The sequence below is a fragment of the Somniosus microcephalus genome, chromosome 3 (assembly GCF_052327205.1).
Source record: "Somniosus microcephalus isolate GS21.2 chromosome 3, FLI_Smic_1.0, whole genome shotgun sequence".
NCBI lineage: Eukaryota > Metazoa > Chordata > Chondrichthyes > Squaliformes > Somniosidae > Somniosus > Somniosus microcephalus.
This window is the reverse complement of record NC_140989.1, coordinates 39,830,709-39,852,734: the sequence shown is the minus strand read 5'-3', so window position 1 is coordinate 39,852,734 and position 22,026 is coordinate 39,830,709. Positions and strand designations below refer to the sequence as shown.

The 22,026-nt window shown below is 42.3% G+C and overlaps 1 protein-coding gene across 4 annotated transcripts in view; it reads left to right on the top strand.

Annotated features, from left to right (window-relative positions):
- Positions 1 to 22,026, top strand: part of prkd3 (protein kinase D3) — a 477,301-nt gene that overhangs the window by 228,140 nt on the left and 227,135 nt on the right. For all 4 annotated transcript variants that reach the window (XM_085980200.1, XM_085980197.1, XM_085980198.1 and 1 more), the window contains exon 3: positions 19,660 to 19,798. In XM_085980200.1, the coding sequence (XP_085836326.1) occupies positions 19,660 to 19,798 (139 nt within the window). The remainder of the gene's footprint in view (positions 1 to 19,659; positions 19,799 to 22,026) is intronic.

Sequence of the window (22,026 nt, the reverse complement as noted above, 5' to 3'; positions counted from 1 at the left end):
AGGTGGACAGTAGTTTCTTTACTCACTCTAATTTGATTTTTTTTAAATTACATTTTGAAAGGAAACAAAGGGTCTTTGAGGGAAATAGATAGGAGAGTAGGATAGGAGGGAAATTGGTTGAGTGCAAGGGGGATTCTGGCCTCACTATCTGCCTGTAGGGGGAGTAGACATAGGGTTGCGGGTGATATGAGTGACAAGGTAGAGGGGAGGATAAAGGGATTGAGCAGGTAGTAGGTGAGAGTGAGGGTGGGGTAAGAAGGGGAATGGGCAGTGTAAGGTGAATAGGTAGGGGATACAAGGAGGAGGGTGGAGAAGCACACATTTTCCCTGAAAATCCCATCCCAAATGCAGCCCACAGCCCTTGTTGGCTCCTTTCCCTGCCACTATCCACCACCTCGCCCGAAAGGAAGGAAAAGACCGAGGGAGAGAAGCAAATAGAAGCGTAAAGATAATCAAATGAGAAAAGAAAGGGAGCAAGAACCAGAGGAAAGAGAGCGAGAGAAACTGCAACACAAAGACAGTAGAGACAAGTAAGAGAGAGACCATGTTCTCCAGCTACTGTGTACAATGTCATGGGAGATCAGCTGGTAATATATTAGAAATATTCTGTCGGTGCACACTTGGTGTCGACCTTTTCCATTATAAATTCCTACGTCTACGTTTAGAATGGAAATGACCTATGTAAACCTGTAATGCTGTAGTTACACCTTCTAGCCAGTGGAGGCACTGCAGCACCGTCACTGGTGGGAGGGTGTACTTACAGTGCAACAAGTTCACATAAGCAGTTGCCGCTATAAATGCAGACATAGGAATTTATAATATGAAGATATCAGAATGAGGACAATGTATGGTGACTAAATTACATCTATGTCCAGGTCCAGGTCCCCTCTATATCTGAGGACTGCACTTGATCTTAACTCTCTGAGAAAGCCACAGGAGATTGACTAATGATAGAATAGCCATAAGTGGACTCCTGGCGTAGGTTTGATGGGCTGAATAATCCTTTCTTACTCTAGACCGTGTTTATTTTTTATCCGGTTAAGCTGTATTTGGGCTCGGTGAGAGTTGGAACTAAACTAGGCTGTTCCCTTACCTGTAATGCACAATGTGACTATTCTTTGGGGTTCTGCAGAAAATAAAACCTGACTATCAAAGATTATTATAGATATAAAAACCATGCGTCAATGAGAAAAATAGATATTGATATTAATATTTGCCAAATCAGATCATGTGTTCACCGATCTTGTACCCCTGCCAATTTTTTAAAAATAATTTGAAGAATTTCTATGCAATTGCCCAGAATAATGTTTATAGAGTGTATTCCAAGGAAGCACTACACCTCTGGGTTAAAATGCTGATTAGGTCACTTTTAAAGAAAGGTCATTATTCATCCATTGGACACATTGAAGTAACAGGTTATGAAATAAAACACATAAATCAAAATAATAAAAGTAGAACAGAACAACTGATTCTGGTTTGTCCAGACCATAGGTGCAATTTGATTAATGGAGAACCAGAATTTTCCAGTTTTCAAATATTGGTGTTGTAATCTTGAAAAATAGCTTCCTTTGATAGATTTAAGGAGCTGTGATGGCATAACATGTAAATATGGCATGCCATGGACTAGTGGGACTTGAGTTACTTGCTTTGCACAATTCTCTTTTCACAACCCTTGCCCAGAGTTTCCTATTTCAGCCACGTTGGTGCAAGAGGAGGCTAGCTAAGTCATATTAGCAGATTTCATGGACTTCAAACCGCTGTTAACAACCTGCAGGTTTTGAAGTAGCTTTCTAATCCGTATTATGAGAAATTCTTCAAGTGATGTTTCAGACGGCCACATGGTGTTTGCAGCACAAATGGTCAATAAATCTTTGATTACCGAGTCCTTGAAAGGCTAAATATTCAGTTACACTCTGCTCCACGTGCTATATGTGAGGATATGTTAGAAACAGATTGCTGTCACGCTTTTAATACAAGCCAACCCTTGTACTGGAATATATTAATTTATGCAACTATGTGGTGTCCGTCGGCTTTCAATACTTTAATGAAAGCACCTAGCCTATTTGATGGTGTGTCTAGTTGTTCAAACATAAGTAAGGAATAAGAACACATGGGACGGGGAATAATTTTTTTTAAAGTGATTTTACAGATGTTAACTGCTGTTTTAAAATAAATAATAAAGGCAGTCTTTTATAAGGAAAAAATACTTTTTAATGAATTCAAGACCAGAGATGTATGATATTTTAGAGGTACCAGGTTTAAAACACTTAGGCGGTGAAATTGGGTGCCTTTGCGCCTCCTGTTAGCGCCCCCGGGATGGCTTTGCGACCGAGCATGGCGCTGACATCGACTTCCGCCATATTCGCCGGGAGTTTTGCGGCGGCGCTATGGCGTTGTGCCCCGATCTCCTTCGCCCAGAGATCGTGACGTCATCACCGGGCGCATTGCCCCAGACCCGAAGTTGACTTCCGTCCCCTGCAGCAGCGCCGGTCGAAAACACCGACAGCTGCAGGAGGCGTGCATCGAGCGGCCGGCCGCTTCGGGGGCGATGATTAAAGGCGAGGTGGCTGAGGTAAGTGGAAAAACAACGTACCTTTCCTGTTCTAGTTTTTTTTTTTGCGGGTTCCTGCCTGCGATTGATCTGCCCGGTACTCTGCTTGAGTGCCGGGCTGATCATGGCTCCCTTGGTGGTCCAGGTAGGTACTTTTTAAATCGCAGAGCCTGTAGCGATGGCCCTTCCCTTTACGGGAGGGAAGGAGCCTTTAATGCAGCAACGCTGCACGGGCCACTCTCTGACGTTCGGAAGTGAAATGCTCCACTTCCCTCTTGGGGCACTAAAACTAAATTTCGCGGCCGCCGGCGCTAAAGTTAGCGCCCAGGCAATGTTAGCGCCCCAAAATGATCGATAACTAATTTTCCCCCGTTAGACTAGTAGCAGGTGCGGGAAAATTCCACTGTCCCTGGTATAGCGATTATGTTTAAATCTTTTAAGTTCACACATGATATCATTGAATTAATCACTAATATTACAGTAATAAAGCTACTCCAATATCAGGAGTAATTTTACTGTGTTATAATCCTGTCCTATTTATAAAAAAAAAAGTTTTCCATAATTTTTTAAAACTCTCCTCACACTGACTCCCCATTTATCCCTTTACTCTTCAACTTTTATTCATCTCATTTTAATTTAACATTTCTGTTTTTAATCTGTTGCGCGCGCCTCTCCCAAAGTTAGCTTTTTAAAATACTTCTCTTAATTTGTCCTTTCTCCTGGTTCTTTCCAAAATCCTTCATTTTGGAAATGGGAGTGACTTGCAGAAAATTAGATTTGCCTGACTAAAACCGGGAAACAAGAACTTTCTTCAGATAATCAAAAAAGACCAAAGACCAAAGATTGATACAGACCCAACCAGGTCAAACAACTGGTGTTCTCAATCGACATGTCGTTCTTCCCACTTTTCCACAATGTGTTGGCATAATTTGCTCCCAGATTAGATGCACAGTAAGGCCTCCAACCTCCTGTTGTTGACACCGATGCAACATTTTTATTTCCTTTACTAGTGGCCATTCACTTTTCTTATGAATTCCCGATTACTAAGTCAGCTGAGCTTTCCCAAATGCATCATCTTACAGCTTTTCCCACCATAAATGTTTTTTGGGGGGGGGGGGATTAAACTGCTTGGTCTGGGCCACATGACTGAAATTTATTGCTTTATGACTAGATAATTTTCATGTCGTGGAAAAATTAGCAAATTTAAACTATGGAATTATGATTAATTGAAGTGGAAAATGTTGATGTCAGATGGTTTCTTAAATGCATATTTTTATGAATTCACTATCTTAACATTTAGTCAGCTGCAAGAACGTGCCAGCAGTTTTCATCCATCTATTAACACCTATTTGATAGACCTGAGTTAAAGCTAAATGTTGGTAAAGCAAACAACATTGCCGTTCTATTTTTGCCTTGTGGTGGAATTATGCAGATTTTCTCTCTCATGGTTTCATTCAGTGCTCTTTCCGAGATCTTTGGTGTTGTACAGACCCCGCTGCAATGTGCAGAACATGTAGCTCCTAAAATCTATTTTATGACGGAGGAATGTACAGAGCACCCTGATATTTGTATAGACAAAGCTTAAAATATCCCGCAGGTAATGAATGGCTAGCGTCACCGATTGAAAATGACAAGTAAGATCTGTTTCAAGATCTGGTGCATATTGCAGCTTTTTGCCAATTTGTTTGTTTGGTACATTTGGAAAGTTTTCTATCTCCCCCTTTATTGCTTTTTTTTTTGCCCCGTCTACCATAATCATGACTAATCACTCACTATTGAGCACTCTATTGTGACTGTCATTATGTACTACTTTGATTATTATCACTCAATCTGTTTATCACTATCACTCTGTGATCACCATCCTACCAGATGTACCAACTAAAAGATTGATTCAGACAAGAAAGTAGTGAGACTTGTGTTCACTGTTTGAAATTTCTGTGACTTTTGTATTGATTCAATACCTATATTCCCTAGTCACCTCATCTGAAATTGACTGCGTACTCGGTTTAAAAGCATTGTGATCGTAAGCCTGACCTTCCAGTAGCTGAAGTGGATTAATGAACTCTTCCCATGCCAGTGACTCAAATTTCCTATTTTAGTTGGCGAGTGAAGTTTTCAATGCAACCAAAAAGAGTGCATGCATGAATGTCGAGATCGAGATTCAAGCTCGACGCCCAAAATTGCGCCCATTTTGAAAAGTTTTTTTCCCTGCAGTTTCTGCTCCAACTCGTGCATATCACCAAACGTAAAATCTGCCATGAACCAGCCCAATTGAGCAGCGCTTTTTAAAAAAAAATTCTGCTTTAGAAAATATTATGCTATATTTAAAGAGTGACAACATGGTGCAGTTTGATTAATACAGCTGAAAATGGGTTTATCACAAAAAATAAGTGTTTTCAATCCGTGTCTAATCCTCCATCTTGAGTAACCCATTTTTAAATAACTGAAATGACTTTAAAAAACTATACAGAAGCATTTACTAGTTATATTGTACAGTAGTCAGTTTCTTAGTAAATTCAAAAAAATTATATTCAGTAGCTTTTAAAATGTGCCTATTAGTGTCCTTGTGCCTAAAAAAAAAGCTTAATTTTAAGAGCCTCCTCAAACGGGTGTAATTAGCGGAAACTCGCAGTGGTGATTAATTCGAACTGGGGGCCTGGCCAGTTTGTGGACGGGGCCAGCTTCCAGCACGATGTTTTTTTAAACTAGCGCAAAAGATCGCGGAAACTTGAATTACGCTGGACGTAATTTGCGCTTGAAATTCCGCGATCTTTTGCATCGGTCTGGCTGATTTCGGGTGAAGTGCGCTGAAATAAACAGCGCAACTTAGCGGAAACTCCAGGCCGAAGTGTTTCTATACGTTTGCTGAACCATTTTAATATAAAATTGTTTTGCTAAATCATATCCAACTTAAATTACGCCAAAATTTCATGAACTGCACTTTATGTATAACTTATTCATGTATAACATGAGTAATAAAACACAAGTGCTTTATTACTCATGTTTTCAAAATAGAGATTGTACAGCATCACAATTTAGCCATAATTTTATTTCTGGTTAAGTGGGGTTGCATATTTTCACAGTATAGTAATCACGTAGTAGTTTTGGCACAAGTTAAATTTCGAAGCTTGTATTGATAATGCAAGGTGTCTACCTTCTGTGGGCACTTGTGGCTTTAAAAAAATGGAAATTTGAAAAATCGGTAAAACAGGCACAGACACGTTTGAGGGGTTCATTCCTTGATGTGTTCCTAATTACTAGACATCAATAGATATTGTTCATTTAGTGTTGTAGCTTTCTGCAATTTATGTACATTACTGTTTTCAGGACAAGATTTAGACTTTTGATCAGTAAACACCTTCATATTAGTTGTTGACACTTCAAAAAAAAAAAAGTACTGATGGAGTGCGGTTTGGACCAAAATTAATTACTTTGCAATTTGTGACAAGTGCTTCAACTGACCGCTCCATGAAGCAGTAAAACCTGGTATTTGCTGCAAAAATAGATGCAGCTTTGCGCTTTTCTAAAATATGTATTTTACACGGGTTAGTACAGTGACACAGCAAAATGGGGCTCTAATGGATTATGATTTAGAGGCATTGAGTAACTATCTACATAATCCCAATGTCAAACCATTTTCGAAAGTGCACATTGATTATATAATTTTAAAGACTTCTGAACCAGTATATTGTATTATAATTAGATAGGCAGTACGAAATGCTGATTAAACGATCTTTTAAGCTACAGCCCTGCGTTTAATTTTCCCCCACATGATTTGACGATACTTTCAGTAGGGTGGTGGTGGAAGCACTATACAGTTTAGGGAATAGTCGGATTTGGGAATAACAACAGAAAACACTGGAAAAACTCAGCAGGCCAGGCAACATCCGTGGAGAGAAAAAAGAATCAACGTTTTTTTCTCTCCACGGATGTTGCCTGGCCTGCTGAGTTTTTCCAGCATTTTCTGTTATTTTGGATTTCCAGCATCTGCAGTATTTTGCTATCGTAGTAGGATTTGGGATTCAGGCTTCTATCGAGTATGTGATCTCAGTTGAGCTATCCTGAGAGGATGCAGAGCAGAGGCCAGCTGCTTTACTCCCAAGAGGGAGGGAGGAAAATTGGAGTTAGAAGCTTGCGCACCTCCTGGTGTCCAGTTTCGGAACTACATTGGATGAGGCCCTGAAGGAAATGTTCTACCAGCCCCCACAGTCGAGGGTTGAGTCTAGCTCAAAGAGATACAAAAGGAATGGAAGAATAATAAACCCTTCAAACCAGATAATCCCCCCACCCACAAAAAACAAATTGCCCACAAGGAGAAAATTGAGAGGGGAGAAAATTCAGTCTTTTTTTGGTCTTTAAAGAAGACTTTGTCAGTAAATACATAGGATGCATATCTGCACTCCAGTGACACCTATCTTGTTTTGGTTGCATCGTTTGTCATTCCTGAAATGCAGATTCTTACACAAAATACCAAGGTGGGGAGCTATTTTGGATTCAGTTGACTTGGGTGCAGTTTGTGACAAACATACAAAATAAATAATGAAAGTAAAAACAGACATTTGCTGCAAATAAGTACAGCTTTGTGCCTTTCTAAAATAAATGTTTACGTGGTGTGGCACAGTGACTCAGTCCGATGGGTTTCCAGTGTGCTGTGCCATAGGGTGTTGGTTTGGCAGTGCCATCATGTGTGGTTGCAAAGCATGCGCCAGTTGCTTGCTCCCCTACAAGAAGGGAAAAGTGGAAGGAATGTCATTGGACTGTTTTTGCTCTCCTAACAGCTATTTACCGAAAAGGGAATCTGGGAGCTCAGCTGAGGGATGTTACAGGCAGGGAAAAAAAATCCCCTAGGAGGAAGACACCTTTTCGGAGTTGAAAAACATGACCTGTGTGTTGATAAAACCTTTGACTTGAAGCAAAGATCAAAGTTGAGCAAATATGTACTTAACGGTGTGTATTTATAATTTTGGGATAAGTAGGATGAAGGAACAGGAGGAGGCCATTCAGCCCCTCGAGCCTGTTCCACCGTTCAATTAGATCATGGCTGATCTGTACACCCCTGTCCACCTTGTTGTTAGACTGCTTGGTCAACATCCAGTCCTGGATGAGCCACATTTTCTTCCAATTAAATATTGGGAAGACCAAAGCCATTATCTTCAGGCCCCACCACAAACTCCGTTCCCTCACCACCGACTTCATCCCCCCCTCCTTGCCCACTGTCTCGGGCTAAACTGGACTGTTTGTAACCTCGCCATCCTATTTGAACCTGAGCTGAGCTTCTGACCCCATATCATCTCCAGGACAAAGACCGCCTACTTCCACCTCTGTAACATCGCCCGTCTCCGCCACTGCCTCCGCCCATTTGCTACTGAAACTCTCATCGATGCTTTTGTTACCTGCAGACTCGACTGTTCCAGCGCTATCGTGGCTGACCTCTCATCATCCACCCTCCATAAACTTGAGCTCATCCAAAACACTGTTGCCCATATCCTGTGCTCGCTGACCTACATTTGCTCCCAATCCACCAGCACCTTAATTTTAAAATTCTCATCCTCGTGCAAATCCCTCCATGGCCTCGCCCCTCACTATCTGTGGAATCTCCTCCAGGCCTACAACCCTCCAAGAACTCTACATTCCTCCAACTTTGGCCTCTTGTACACCCCCACTTCCTTCTCCCCATCACTGTGCCTTCAGCTGTCGATTCCCTCCCTAACCCTTCCTTTGAGACATTCATTAAAACTTCCTCCTTTGACCAAGTTTTTAGTCACCCGTCCTTCCTTCGCTTCTCCTTTGGCTCTGGGTCAGCTTTAGTCTGATTACGCTCTTGTGAAGCACCTTGGAATGTTTTACAACATTAAAGGTGCTAAGTAAATGCAAGTTGTTGTTGTCATTCATGACCTCCTCAAAGAATTGAACTAGTTTAGTCGGACACGACCTACCAGTCACAAATCCATGTTGACTCTCTTTGATCAGCTCATTATTGTTCAAATGCTCAGTCACCCTATCCCTGTTGATAGATTCCAGTCATTTCCCCATTAGGTGCAACTAATTCTGATTGTAGTGACTTCATTACACTTTTTGAAACTTAAAATGCCAAAAAAATGCTAAATGTACACCAGTCTGTTTTTTTTTAATGGGGTGTGGGCCAGGAAAACCACCCCACCCATTTAAAAAAAAAAAAAAAAAAAAAAAAAATATCAAAATAACAGACTGGCGTGCATTACTCTGCAATTAAAGCGAGAAACTGAGTAGTCTATATCCCTTTTTCAAGAAATCTTTAAAGGTTTTGAGGGTGTGGAATTTATGTCCCATGTATACACCACATCTGTCGTGACAACACACAGAGATGTATGATGTGGGTCTTCCTGTAGCAGACTGTATTGTAAAAGATTGATTGTTTTTAAAGAGATATTGTTTGGAAAGCTGCTATAGCAACAGCTGCAGATCATTTGACCCTAATAAGGTCAGAATTGTTTGTCTAACCCTATTTTGCAGTGATAAGCAGGGAAGCCCTAGTACTCCTGCAGTGTAGGAAGTGACTTTGTATTCGTGCTTGTCATATCCTGAAAAACTTGGGCTTCTTGGTGTTTTTAAAACTTTCTTAACTAGCAGGATGTTTGTCAGCTTTTCTCCGATTATGTTGAAATGGATTTGTATAAAGGTCGGACCCAGTTATAGCATAGAAACATAGAAGATAGGAGCAGGAGTAGGCCATTCGGCCCCTCTAGCCTGCTCCGCCATTCAATGCGATCATGGCTGATCATCCAAGTTCAGTACCCGGTCCCTGCTTTCTCCCCATACCCCTTGATCCCTTTAGCCTTAAGAAATATATCCAACTCCTTCTTGAATATATGAAGTCTGTCCATTGATTATCAATTTTCCCCATTCTCACTCATCCGCAAGGATTTTCACAGGAGTTAGGAAGATGTGAGCGTTTTAGGTCCGGGTGTTGGAATCAAGAGTTGCCAGCAGAGTAGTTAACCATAAAAATTTTCTAAGGGAGTCAGGAGGACAGTGGGAATCGGGACTTCACCTTAAGAGGCCAATGAAACCTGACCTTGGGGTTGAATACCTGCAGAAGCCCGGGCATCCGTTTGGGAGGCGAGTGGGAGTTGGTGCCAGTATCATTTAACTGACAGTTACATATTTCAATTTCTGATTTTGAAACGAAAGGTCCACCTTGCAGTGCCGACGTTGGAAAGGAGTCTGCAGCCTTGCTGAGGTACTCTTCGGCTGTGATAATCCGAGGAAAGGAGTACGCAATTCATTTCTTTGGCTCAGTCAATTCAAGATTCAGTATTGCCCCCATTTCTGAAAAAACAACTCGGTTTAACTTACAGTAACACCCTCCCTTCCCTCACTGTGGGCCAAAATCTTGTCGGCCTCAGATTCTTATCTGCATAGTACTGCATTCATTATGGATGATGAACACAAGGAGACAAGACTCTTCAGTACATGTCTGGGACTCCTGACTCTCTCTAGTTTCAGTTCTCCACTGTGGGTGATCTTTTTCATTATGGCAAATGATCAAAGTCACACTGTGGTACATAGGTTTCAGCCATAGTTCTGCTTTATGTACTAATTATTTGCATACTCAGTGTCTAAGTTTAAATGCTGTTAACAATGAATCTAAGGTAGATAAATAATTGCTCGGTCATGACTAGTTTGTCAGACTTCTTTGATAATTGACAAAGATTTAATTCATTCATTCAGTAGCTTGCATAGGTCCTAGTGGGAGGTTGGTAGTGTAAATACTCTTGTAATCCAAACGGGTTGATGCAAGTCATTTTGGTGATGTGATGTAAGGCATCATTAACTCCTAGTGATAAACCCCAAAGGCTTCCTTGACAAGGAGTTAAGGTGAAGGATTCATCTGGTGCTCTTGTTAAATAGTCTTGTCAGGGTACTAAATCCAGTGTTCCTACAATACCAACAAAGATAATGAAGCAGTCCATGCCTGCGTGCAGCAAAGCCTGGATAACATCCAGGCTTGGGCTGATAACATTCGTGCCACACAAGTGCCAGGCAATGACCATCTCCAACAAGGAAGAGTCTAACCACCTCCCCTTGACATTCTATGCCATTAGCATCACCAAAACCCCACCATCAACATACTGGGGGTCACCATCGGCCAGAAACTTAGCTGGATTAGCCACATAAATATTGTGGTTACAATTCTTACAGGGCTTGACAGGGTAGATGCTGGGAGGATGATTCCCCTGGCTGGGGAGTCTAGAACCAGAGGTCACAGTCTCCGAATAAGGGGTCGGCCATTTAGGATTGAGATGAGGAGAAATTTCTTCACTGAGGGTGGTGAATCTTTGGAATTCTCTACCCCAGAGGGCTGTGGAGGCTCAGTCATGGAGGCTCAGTCGTTGAGGATATTCAAAACAGAGATCGATAGATCTTTGAATTTTAAGGGAACCAAGGGATATGGGGATAGTGCAGGAAAGTGGAGATGAGTTAGAAGATCAGCCATGATCTCATTGAATGGTGGAGCAGGCTCGAAGGGCCAAATGGCCTACTCCTGCTCCTGTTTATGTTCTTACAAGAGCAGGTCAGAGGCTGGCTGTTCTGCAGCGACTGACTCACCACCTTACTCCTCAAAGCCTTTTCACCACCTACACAGCACAAGTCAGGAATGTGATGGAATACTCGCCACTTGGAGCTGCAATCATCCAGGTAACACTCAAGTAGTTCAACACCATCCAGGACAAAGCAGTCTACTTGATCTGCACCCTATCCACCACCTTAAATATTCACTCCCTCCACCCCTGATGCACTGTGGCTGCAGTGTGTACCATCTATAAATTGCACTATAGCATTTCGCCAAGGCTTCTTCGATAGTACCTCCCAAACCTGCGACTTCTACCACCTAAAAGGACAAGTGCAGCAGGCGCATGGGAACATCACCACCTTCCCCCCCCCCCCCAAGTCGCACACCACCCTGATTTGGAAATATTTATTTGTTTTTTTATGGGATGTGGGCGTCGCTGGCAAGGCCAGCATTTATTGCCCATCCCTAATTGCCCTCGAGAAGGTGGTGGTGAGCCGCCGCCTTGAACCGCTGCAGTCCGTGTGGTGAAGGTACTCCCACAGTGCTGTTTGGGAGGGAGTTCCAGGATTTTGACCCAGTGACAATGAAGGAAGGTCCCGTGAATGAATAATTTTTTTTAAAGAAGCAGGGATGGAAGATCTGTTCTGGGGTTTTTGGAAGACTGAAAAGGAATATGCCTTAGCTAAGGACCAATTTTATCAGTGCTTATAAGTACAATCAGTACCACATTAGTATCTGGGATCAGAACTGATGCCTCCATGGAGGAATTGGTTTGAAGAAGTGATGCATTTTGTGTCCTCGCCCCTAAAAACATGGTGCAGCAATGCATCCCACTGGAATCTCATGATAAAAGTCAGCCAAGAAATGAGAATGTGCACAAGAGTTGGTAATAGATTTGACATTAGTCTCTTTAATTCTGTAAGATTGACACTCACTGAACTAAAGATTTTGCATAAATGTTGGCTGGCACTTGGCTGGTTGCAGGTAGCAGGAATCATGCCACATATAGGATGAAGCATACAGAGTGTTAAGTTCTCGGGGATCTATGGGAAGGGGGAAGGAACACACTGAAGAAGATAGGAGAATTGAAACCAGTATTCCATTAAATAATCCTTAAAATCTTGTCCGTGAAGCTACAGTTCACTGACGAGGAACTTAAAGGAGCTGAAATAAAAAACAGAAAACACTAGAAACACTCAGCTGATCATGCAGCGTCTGGAGAGAGAAACAGTTCACGTTTCAGGTCGATGACCTCTCGTCAATTCTGACACAGTATTTCCAGCATTTTCTATTTTTATGTCTGATTTCCAGCATCTGCAATATTTTGCTTTTGTACTTTGAAGTAGCTGAATGGACAGTTACTGATGTTGACAAAACAGCAAGCTTATGAAAATTAATAACAGTAGTACAGTAGGGTGATGGAAATTGCTTGAGTAGCAAAGGCGGCATACAATCAAGTGAGTAGAAAGAGGCATAAAGCACTTGGTGTGGGAAGAGGCATCTTGTTCAGAAAAGCTTAAGTATTGTTTCTTTTAAAGTTAAATAGGGATGTTTGGATTTGAAACTGCAAGTAATAGGGAAGGGAGTAGCTTGAGATGCATCCTAAGATAAATGAATGCTGAGGTAAAGAAAACTTGGGCTGGTATGTGTTGAGCGTAACCGTATTTGTCAAATTCTAAACATCAGTAAAAAAATCTTTTTTTTAAATAGAAAAAGAAATGAACTGCAGGAGAGAGAAGGCTAGTGGGCTCATTGTGCAAGTCATGGAGCTAGAATTGGGATGAGTTGGAGTCGAGTCGTATAACCTAAGATCATTTGTGTCTTTTTCCATCACTGCTGCACATTGTGCTGCTGGTTTAAGGGTGTTTTCCATTGAAATTCTTATTCCTCTTTGTCATTTTCTGTAGACTATTCCCATTAATTTTGTACTGTTTGTATGCCTTCTGCAGCTTTATGATTTTGCATTTCTCTTCATTAGGTGGAATCTCACACTTTTTGGCTCAGTCCCCAAACCTGCACCAGATCCCTTTTCAACTGGTCTGTCTCTTCCCTTCCTTATTTGGTATCAGTCACAAGCTTGGGAGAGCTTTGTTCCTGTCTCTTCCTCCAAATATTATTACACATCGAAATAGGACTGATAGCTGCATTAGTGTCAGCCGTGGCTCAGTGGGTAGCACTCTCGCCTCTGAGTCAGAAGGTTGTGGGTTCAAGTCCCGCTCCAGAGACCTGAGCACAAAAATCCAGGCTGACACTTCAGTGCAGTACTGAGGGAGTGCTGCACTGTCGGAGGTGCCGTCTTGCCGATGAGACGTTAAACCGAGGCCCCGTCTGCTCTCTAAGGTGAAAGTAAAAGATCCCATGGCACTATTTCGAAGAGGAGCAGGGGCATTATCCCCGGTGTCCTGGCCAATATTTATTCCTCAATCAACATCACTAATACAGATTATCTGGTCATTATCGCATTGCTGTTTGTGGGAGCTTGCTGTGCGCAAATTGGCTGTCGCGTTTCCTACATTGCAACAGTGACTACACTCCAAAAAGTACTTCGACGATAGCAAAATACTGCGGATGCTGGAAATCCGAAATAACAACAGAAAGCGCTGGAAAAACTCAGCAGGCCAGGCAACATCCGTGGAGGGAGAAACAGAGTTAATGTTTCAGGTCGAAGACCCTTCGTCAGAACTGAGAAAAAAGCAGGAAATGAAACGGATGAAAAATCAAGTTTGGGGGCTGGGAAATGGGGGAGGGGATAAAAGAACAAAAGGGAAGGTCTGGGAGAGGTGAAGAGATATTCAAGGTGAGATGAGACGGTAATAGGCCAGGTTAAGAAACAAAGGATGGCTCTAGATGAAGTGTGAAATGTGCTGGCAGAATGAAGGACAGCTGGCATGTGGGAGAGAGTAAAAAGGAAAAGGCACAAACCAAAAGTGTGGATAAAAAATATATATGATAGGGGCCGAGGTTATGATCTGAAATTGTTGAACTCTATTGATACATTCACTACAAGCCCACTGACTCCCACAGCTACCTGGACTACACTTCCTCCCACCCCGCCTCCTGTAAGGACCCTATTCCATTCTCCCAGTTTCTCCGTCTCCGCCGCATCTGCTCCGACGATGCCACCTTCCACACCAGTGCTTCTGACATGTCTTCCTTTTTCTTCAACTGAGGATTCCCCTCTACCGTGGTTGACACAACCCTCGACCGTGTCCGTCCTATCTCCCGCACTTCTGCCCTCCCCCCTGCCCCTCCCTCCCGGAACCATGATAGGGTTCCCCTTGTCCTCACCTTTCACCACACCAGCCTCCGCATTCAACGGATCATCCTCCGCCATTTCTGCCACCTCCAGCGTGATCCCACCACCAAACGCATCTTCCCCTCCCTTCCCCTTTCAGCATTCCGTAGGGACTGCTCCCTCTGAGACACCCTAGTCCACTCCTCTATCACCCCCAGCACCCCTTCCCCTTTGCCCGGCACCTTCCTGTGCAAGCACAGGAGATGCAACATCTGCCCTTATACCTTCCCGCTGTCCTGGGCCCCAAACACCCCTTCCAGGTGAAACAGCGATTTACTTGTATTTCTTGCAATCTAGTATACTGTATTCGCTGCTCACGATGTGGTCTCCTCTACATTGGGGAGACCAAATGCAGATTGGGTGACTGCTTTGCGGAATACCTCCGTTTAGTCCGTAAGGGTGACCCCGAGCTTCCAGTCGTCTTGTCATTTCAATTCACCGCTCCGTTCCCACGGAGACCTCACCGTCTTCGGCCTGTTGCATTGTTCCACGGAAGCTCAGCATAAGCTCGAGGAACAGCACCTCATCTTCCGATTAGGCACTTTACAGCCTTCCGGACTCAATATCGAGTTCAACAATTTCAGATCATAACCTCGGCCCCTATCATATTTTAATATATTTTTTATCCACACTTTTGGTTTGTGCCTTTTCCTTTTTCTCTCTCCCACATGGCAGCTCTCTCTCATTCTGCCAGCGCATTTCACACTTCATCTAGAGCCATCCTTTGTTTCTTGACCTGGCCTATTACCGTCTCGTCTCGCCTTGAATATCTCTTAATGTCTCTTTACCTCTCACAGACCTTCCCTTTTGTTCTTTCATCCCCGCCCCCATTTCCCAGCCCCCAAACTTGCTTTTTCATCCGTTTCATTTCCTGATTTTTTCTCAGTTCTGACGAAGGGTTTCGACCTGAAACGTTAACTCTGTTTCTCTCTCCACGGATGTTGCCTGGCCTGCTGAGTTTTTCCAGCGTTTTCTGTTATTTCAAAAAGTGCTTCATTGGCTGTAAAGCGCTTTGGGGCGTCGTGAGGTCATGAAATGCACTATATAAATGCAGGTCTTTCTTTAATTACCCTGCTAGTCACCTCTTTTCCATAATTATGCTGCTCCTCTTAAAACTACCTTTTACACCCGACTCAATCTTCCCCACTGTTGCATGCCTTTCTACCTTGTGAAGTCATCTGCAACATATGTCAAAGGCTTTGCTACAGTCTAGTGATAAAAAACCTACCTCGTTTCCCCTCGTTAGTTAACTCTGTTATATCCTCCAAGAACTCTCGTAGATTTGTTAAGCAAGACCTACCGCCTGCCCGTGTTGAACATTACAAAAGTAAAGTTTTATATTTATTGGAGGCTGAGAAGGTCGTCGGCCCCTCCTTGTATGTCACTGGATGCTGATTGTAAATGAGTGTTGGAACTTTTCTGTAGTTGCATTAAATCAACTGAACAGCAATTTAAAATCGGGCTCCTGATGTAGTTGCTTTTTTTTAAAAACATTTAATGATGGGTTATCAAGCCAATAAATGCACCACTTTTCTGTGTATAATACTCTTTCCCAGCAAAGGTTTGCTTCTTAATCACTCTAAATTTTCATCCAGCATTACCATGGCGTCTGGGATTCGTTTTAGCATGGTACAGTGCGATTTTTGAAATGAAAAATCGTAACTTATTCGCCTATTCAAGTTATATTTCACAAAAACAAATCACAAGGAGAACAAACTGTGGAGCACATGGAAGCTATCTTGGTTTATAATGTGCTGTATGAAAGCAATCAATTCAGAGCTGCTTTTTTTTTTGGATGTGGTGCAGCAATGCTACTGCAATCCCCAAAGGGTTAAGGTATTCTAATTTATTCCACACGCAATTTAAACATCAGCACTGAAGAAGTAGCAAGTTTACAGCATGCCACGTACAACCTCCTGTCGGGCTGGAACTGAGCACTCTGTGCTGGTGCCATTAAATTGAATGCTACAAGAAAATCCTTTCATCGAATAGCAATAGCCGTCTGGCAAATATAGAATCAGTATGGCACAATAGTAAAACTAATTGAGTATGAAATAAATGTAATTTAATGGGTTGCTGATGGTAGTTGACTTGATTTTGTCACATTCTGTCCGCAGCATCTTCATCAGAAATAGAAGTACAATAAGAGGCAGCAATCTAAACGAGCACATTAGAAAGAGGAGTTTTATTTGGGATCTCTATTAATGAGTGAAGTCTGAAAAATATTGAGATTTATATTGGGATAATGATGGCCTTATTGAAAGGTGAGAAACCTTAGCTCAGGATCTGGGTAAAACAGGATTTGCAGTACAAGTAATCTTCTACATGTATGCAGACAGAGAAACGGGTAACATGCTAAGATATCAAGATTTCAATCTTGGCTCCCTCCTATTTCTCATCCATGTGCTGCCCCTTGATGGCATTACCCATAGGCATGGGAGCAGCTTCCAAGTGTAAGCTGATGATGTCCAGTTCTGCCTCTCTTCCTCCCCTCCCACCACCACCCTGACTGTTCATTCAACATCTAGTTGTGGGTGAAACACAACTTTCTCCAACTTAAAATGGGCAAGGCTGAAGACATCCTTTTTGGATCTTGCCAAAAACGCCACACTCTAGCCCCCAATTCCAGCTCTTCCCCTTGTTGCTTGTTGAGGCTGAACCCGGCAGGACAGTGCGCAGTCTTGATCAAATCAACTTTTATTGTCATTGTTAGTGCACAAGTGCAGTACAACGAAATGTAGGCTTGCGGCTCCCGAGAGTGTAAATTTGGATTAAGACATTTAAACATTCAACATACATTTGGCTTGTAGTATATTAACATAAACATAACCATAATAAAGTGCATTGGCAGATGTGCAGGCTTTAGAGTTTATTTGTGGAGTTCAGTAGGATGACAGCCTTGGGAAAGAAGCTGTTCCTAAATCTGGTCGTACGGGTGCGAATGCATCTGTAGCGTCTCCCAGATGGCAGGAGGGCGAACAGACCGTGGCTGGGGTGGGTAGGGTCTTTGATGATGGACCGTGACCTCCGTAGGCAGCGTTTCTGGTATATGTGCTCTATGGTCGGTAGCCGGGTGCCGGTAATTCGTTGGGCAGTTTTGACTACCCGCTGCAGGGCTTTCCGGTCATAGTAGCTACAGCTGCCATACCATACTGTGATACAGTTTGTCAGGATGCTTTCTATAGTGCAGCGGTAAAAGTTAGAGAGGATCAGGGGTGACAGGTTACATCCCTTCAGCTTCCTTAGGAAATAAAGGCGCTGCTGGGCCTTCTTCACCAGAGAGGAGGTGTTGAGGGACCAGGAGAGGTCTTCGTGATGTGGACTCCGAGGAACTTAAAGCTGTCCACCCTTTCCACCACAGCCCCATTGATGTGGATGGGGGTGTGACTTCCGCCTTTGGACTTCCTGAAGTCCACAATGATTTCTTTGGTTTTCTTGGTGTTAAGGGCCAGGTTGTTATCGGCGCACCACTTCACGAGATGCTGGTCCTCCTCCCTGTAGGCTGACTCATCGTTGTTGGTGATCTGGCCTACTACCGTGGTGTCATCCGCAAACTTGATGATGGTGTTGGAACCATTAACAGCCACACAGTCGTGGGTGAAGAGGGAGTAGAGGAGGGGGCTCAGCACACATCCTTGTGGGGCCCCCGTGTTCAGGGTCGGGGGGGGGGGGTGGGGGAGGTGTGGTTACCTAATTTGACAGACTGGGGTCTGTTTGTTAGGAAGTCCAGGGTCCAGTTGCAGAGGGAAGTGTTCGGACCAAGAGTTTGGAGTTTGGTGGCCAGCTTGTTAGGGACGATAGTGTTGAATGCTGAGCTGTAGTCTATGAACAGCATTCTGATGTAGGTCTCCTTACCATCTAGGTGATTCAGTGCCGAGTGTAGAGCAGTTGTGATTGCATCCTCCGTTGATCTGTTTGCACGATAGGCAAACTGGTGTTGGTCAAGAGCTAAGTTTCAATCCCATATTCCATCCAATACCAAGACTGCCTATTTCCACCCCTCTACCCTTAGTTTGCCCCCACGTGCCACTGAACCCCTTATTTTTGCTGCCTTCACCTGCAAGCTCAACTTCTCCAACACTCCCCTCTCCAACCTCCTGAGCTTCACCCCATATAAACTCGTGTCTGCATCCTATATCACAAGTCTTGCTCATGTCTCATCCCTGTCCTCACTGAATTCCCTCTTTAACATAGTGAATTTGAAATATTCATCTTAGTTTATAAATATCACTGGCTTCATCCCACCCTGACTCTGGAACCTCCTCCAGCTCTACATCCCAGTTCAAATCTCTGATCTAACTCTGGCTTTGTGTACATTTCCCACCTCCCCATCAGTGGAAGACCTTTCTGCCATCTGTACTACGCACTGGAACTCTCCCTAAATCCCTCTGCTGCCTTCCAACTTCAGAAGTCCCTTCAGCCTGTAGCCAATCCTTCCTTTTGGTCACCTCCCCTAATTGTCGTATTGGTCAACATTGGTCTCTCCTCTGAATGTTTACTGTGGTTAATGTGTGATATAAATGCTTGTTGCTGTGTCAGTAAATGATGTGTAACATTTAGCATATAAAAATTTATGAAGAAAGACGTGCATTTTTCATGTCTTCAGGATGTCCCAATTTAATTGAAAACTATGCTCTTTGTCGTTTGGGGATTCATTATTTTTTTAACATTTCTTTCACTCAGTAGCAGTAGATAATGTGCCACTAGAGGAAAGAAGCTTCAGTCAATTTCTTCTTTTTTGTTTTTTAAAGAAAAAATTGCCTAGTAGTAAATAAAGGATTTGAGCCATAGTCCGCACCAGTGGGATTTTTATTTGTTTGCTGCGCAAACCATCTTCGGCCTCTCTGAGTGAGATTGTCAGTTAGTGCAAAATTAGGGACAGTTTGCACATGGTCCTATGATCACAAGAATTGGATTGTAATTTTATGGTAAAGAAACACACAAAATACTTAAGAAAAAACTTTTGAAAAGCTCTTTGTCTCTTTGCACTTAAATAACATTGTTATTAATAAATTGTGATGTATTACCAGATGTGTATTGATGTATGTATAAATGTAACCATATTGTCACACATTTTTTATTTGAAGAATACAGTTTTCAAGAGTTTGTTGTGACAGCTGCACAAACCAGGTCATTTATTCATGTTTGGATCTTTTTGGAGAAAACTTCTGTCATTTAAACATTGTCACATTGAAGAGAATTGTTTATTAGATTAGTAGAACTTGGCATCTGTAAATCTCTAATCTGTTTTTATTTTAGTTCCCAGAATGTGGCTTTTTTGGAATGTATGACAAGATCTTACTCTTTCGCCATGACCTCAATTCTGAAAACATCCTACAGAGACTGATATCAGCGGAAGAAATTCACGAAGGAGACTTGATTGAGGTCGTTCTTTCTGGTAGGTAGTCACACTAACTAACTAACTTGATCATTCACCATAGAGCTGAACTTTGGGCTTCAAGTTGTCATTTCCTTTTAAATGCACACAAGATTTGAGTACCTGGCATTTGTACAGGAAGTTAAAATGACCACTAGTTTTGTTTTTGAAAGAGCAAGGTCCTATCTTGAGCGGGTGTCTACTCTGAGGAGCCACTTAGGATATTCTGGCTGTTAAAAAAAAAAAAAAAAAAGTGTTTCCACATATCCATAATCTTAACTTCCAGTTTAATAAATGCAGGCCTTTTTGTGGTGGGTTTTAGTGATCACATAACTATGGGAGTAACTGAGGACATGCAATTTTGTTTAGAGGTTCATCAAAGTAAACCATGTTGATTTATGCCTCACCTTTTACTTTAAAAGACAGTTTTAAAGTTACTTTTTTGTTAATTGTATGCCCTGTTGAGTAGTTAGATTGGGTTGGCTTCGCTTGCCTCTTGAGTAATTTTAGCAATAATGGCTGTTCAAGAAGTAGCTTCCAGAATAAGTCATTTTTGGAATGTCTGCAGAAATAATTGTAAAGGCCTAAATGATGTGATCAGTATTTGAGATTGGGATATTTAAAAAAAAATCAGATTGGCTTAAAAGAACGCTGTTTTGGCAACCCTTTTTTATTGGAGAGGAAGAGGAGCTATATCATATGGCCTTCTCATTACAGCAATATTGCACGCAAGTGGCTGATGGGCTTCAGCTGGATTTCAGCAATCAAGGCATGTGCTGGGAAAAAAAGCTTTCCCCAAACTGAACTTTGTGAATGCAGTATCTCTTCAAAATACGTACATCGTAAAGAAACTCTCAGCACGTTTTCCAATCCTTCAATCAACTAGGCAGTGTATGTCCCTGCAGAGATCTACTTTGTGTGCATTTTAATTGGACTTCCCTGTGTGCATTTGGTTATTAATATTGTTAATAGCTTAAAGTAGGTTGATGGCCTGCACTTTTGCTGTAGATTGTTTGAAGAAAGTTACGTGCAGTAGCCTTTGTTTTCTACTTTCCTTTGCCATTTGAAATCCTTGTTTTTATCCCTGTCCTTGCCAAACTGCAGCAATTTGTTCATGTGAATACATCTTGCTTTGTCTCAGAGTGAGAATTTGGACCATATGTTGGTATTGGTTTCACTGCTTTCCTTACTGAAATTAGCTACCAGTGCAGTCTTGCCAACTGCCAGTCAAGTGTACTTGAGTTGAAAAATTGCTTTTTCTGACTGGATATCCGGTAGAGCTATGAACCAGACCTCGGGGGTAGAGGCACACATGTGAAGGACCAAAGTTTTTCCAGTGTTGTAAGTAATGATTTAAAACTAGTGACACACTTGGGGAGGAGGAGTGAAGGAAAGAAGATGATGACTGTTGTGTGCTATTTCCCACCTAGATGCAGTAACATTTTACAGCTGAGTCCTCCTCAATGATGTTGATCCCAACGTAACTAACTAATGTTTATGACTGACAGGTCGTACAGTACATAGTGGCTGCAGCAGTGTGCATCTTAATATACTCTCATGCAGTGTTCCCTCTAATCTTTTTTTGTATCGAGCGGGTCATAAACTCCTTTGAGTGCAACCTTTTCGTCTGTGAGTAAGTTTTAAAACAACGACGACTTTTACAACGGCAACGACAGCAACAGCAGCCACTTAAAAGCATAGATACAGTAATGCCATATTGCACCCCACCATCTCAAATCACGAGATAATCAGACAAGGTTCTATGCAAGTTTAATATAACTTCTCTGCTTTTGAATTCTATTCCTCTAGAAATGAGCCCCAGTACTTTATTTGCACTTTTATGGCTTTTTTTAACCTGCATTACTACTTTTAATGATTTGTGAATCTATACCCCTAGATCCCTTTGCACCTCTACCCCATTTAGACTCTTATTTTCCAAGGAGCAGGTTGTCTCCTTATTCCTCCAACCAAAATGCACCACCTCACACACATCTATATTGAAATTCATTTGTCATTTACATGCCCATTCTGCAAGTTTGTTTACGGTAGAATTAATTTAAAGGCTTTTAGTTCATCATGTACAAACTCTATTTCATAAATTACTTGTCAGAAATGACTGGGATATAAAAAAACTGCATAATAACGCATTAACACTTCAGAAACGTCGCTCAGTTACACGGTTATGCATCGACAAACGATCCAAAAGCCCATGGTGAGCTGCAAGAGGCATATCTATTCGTGCAATTTGT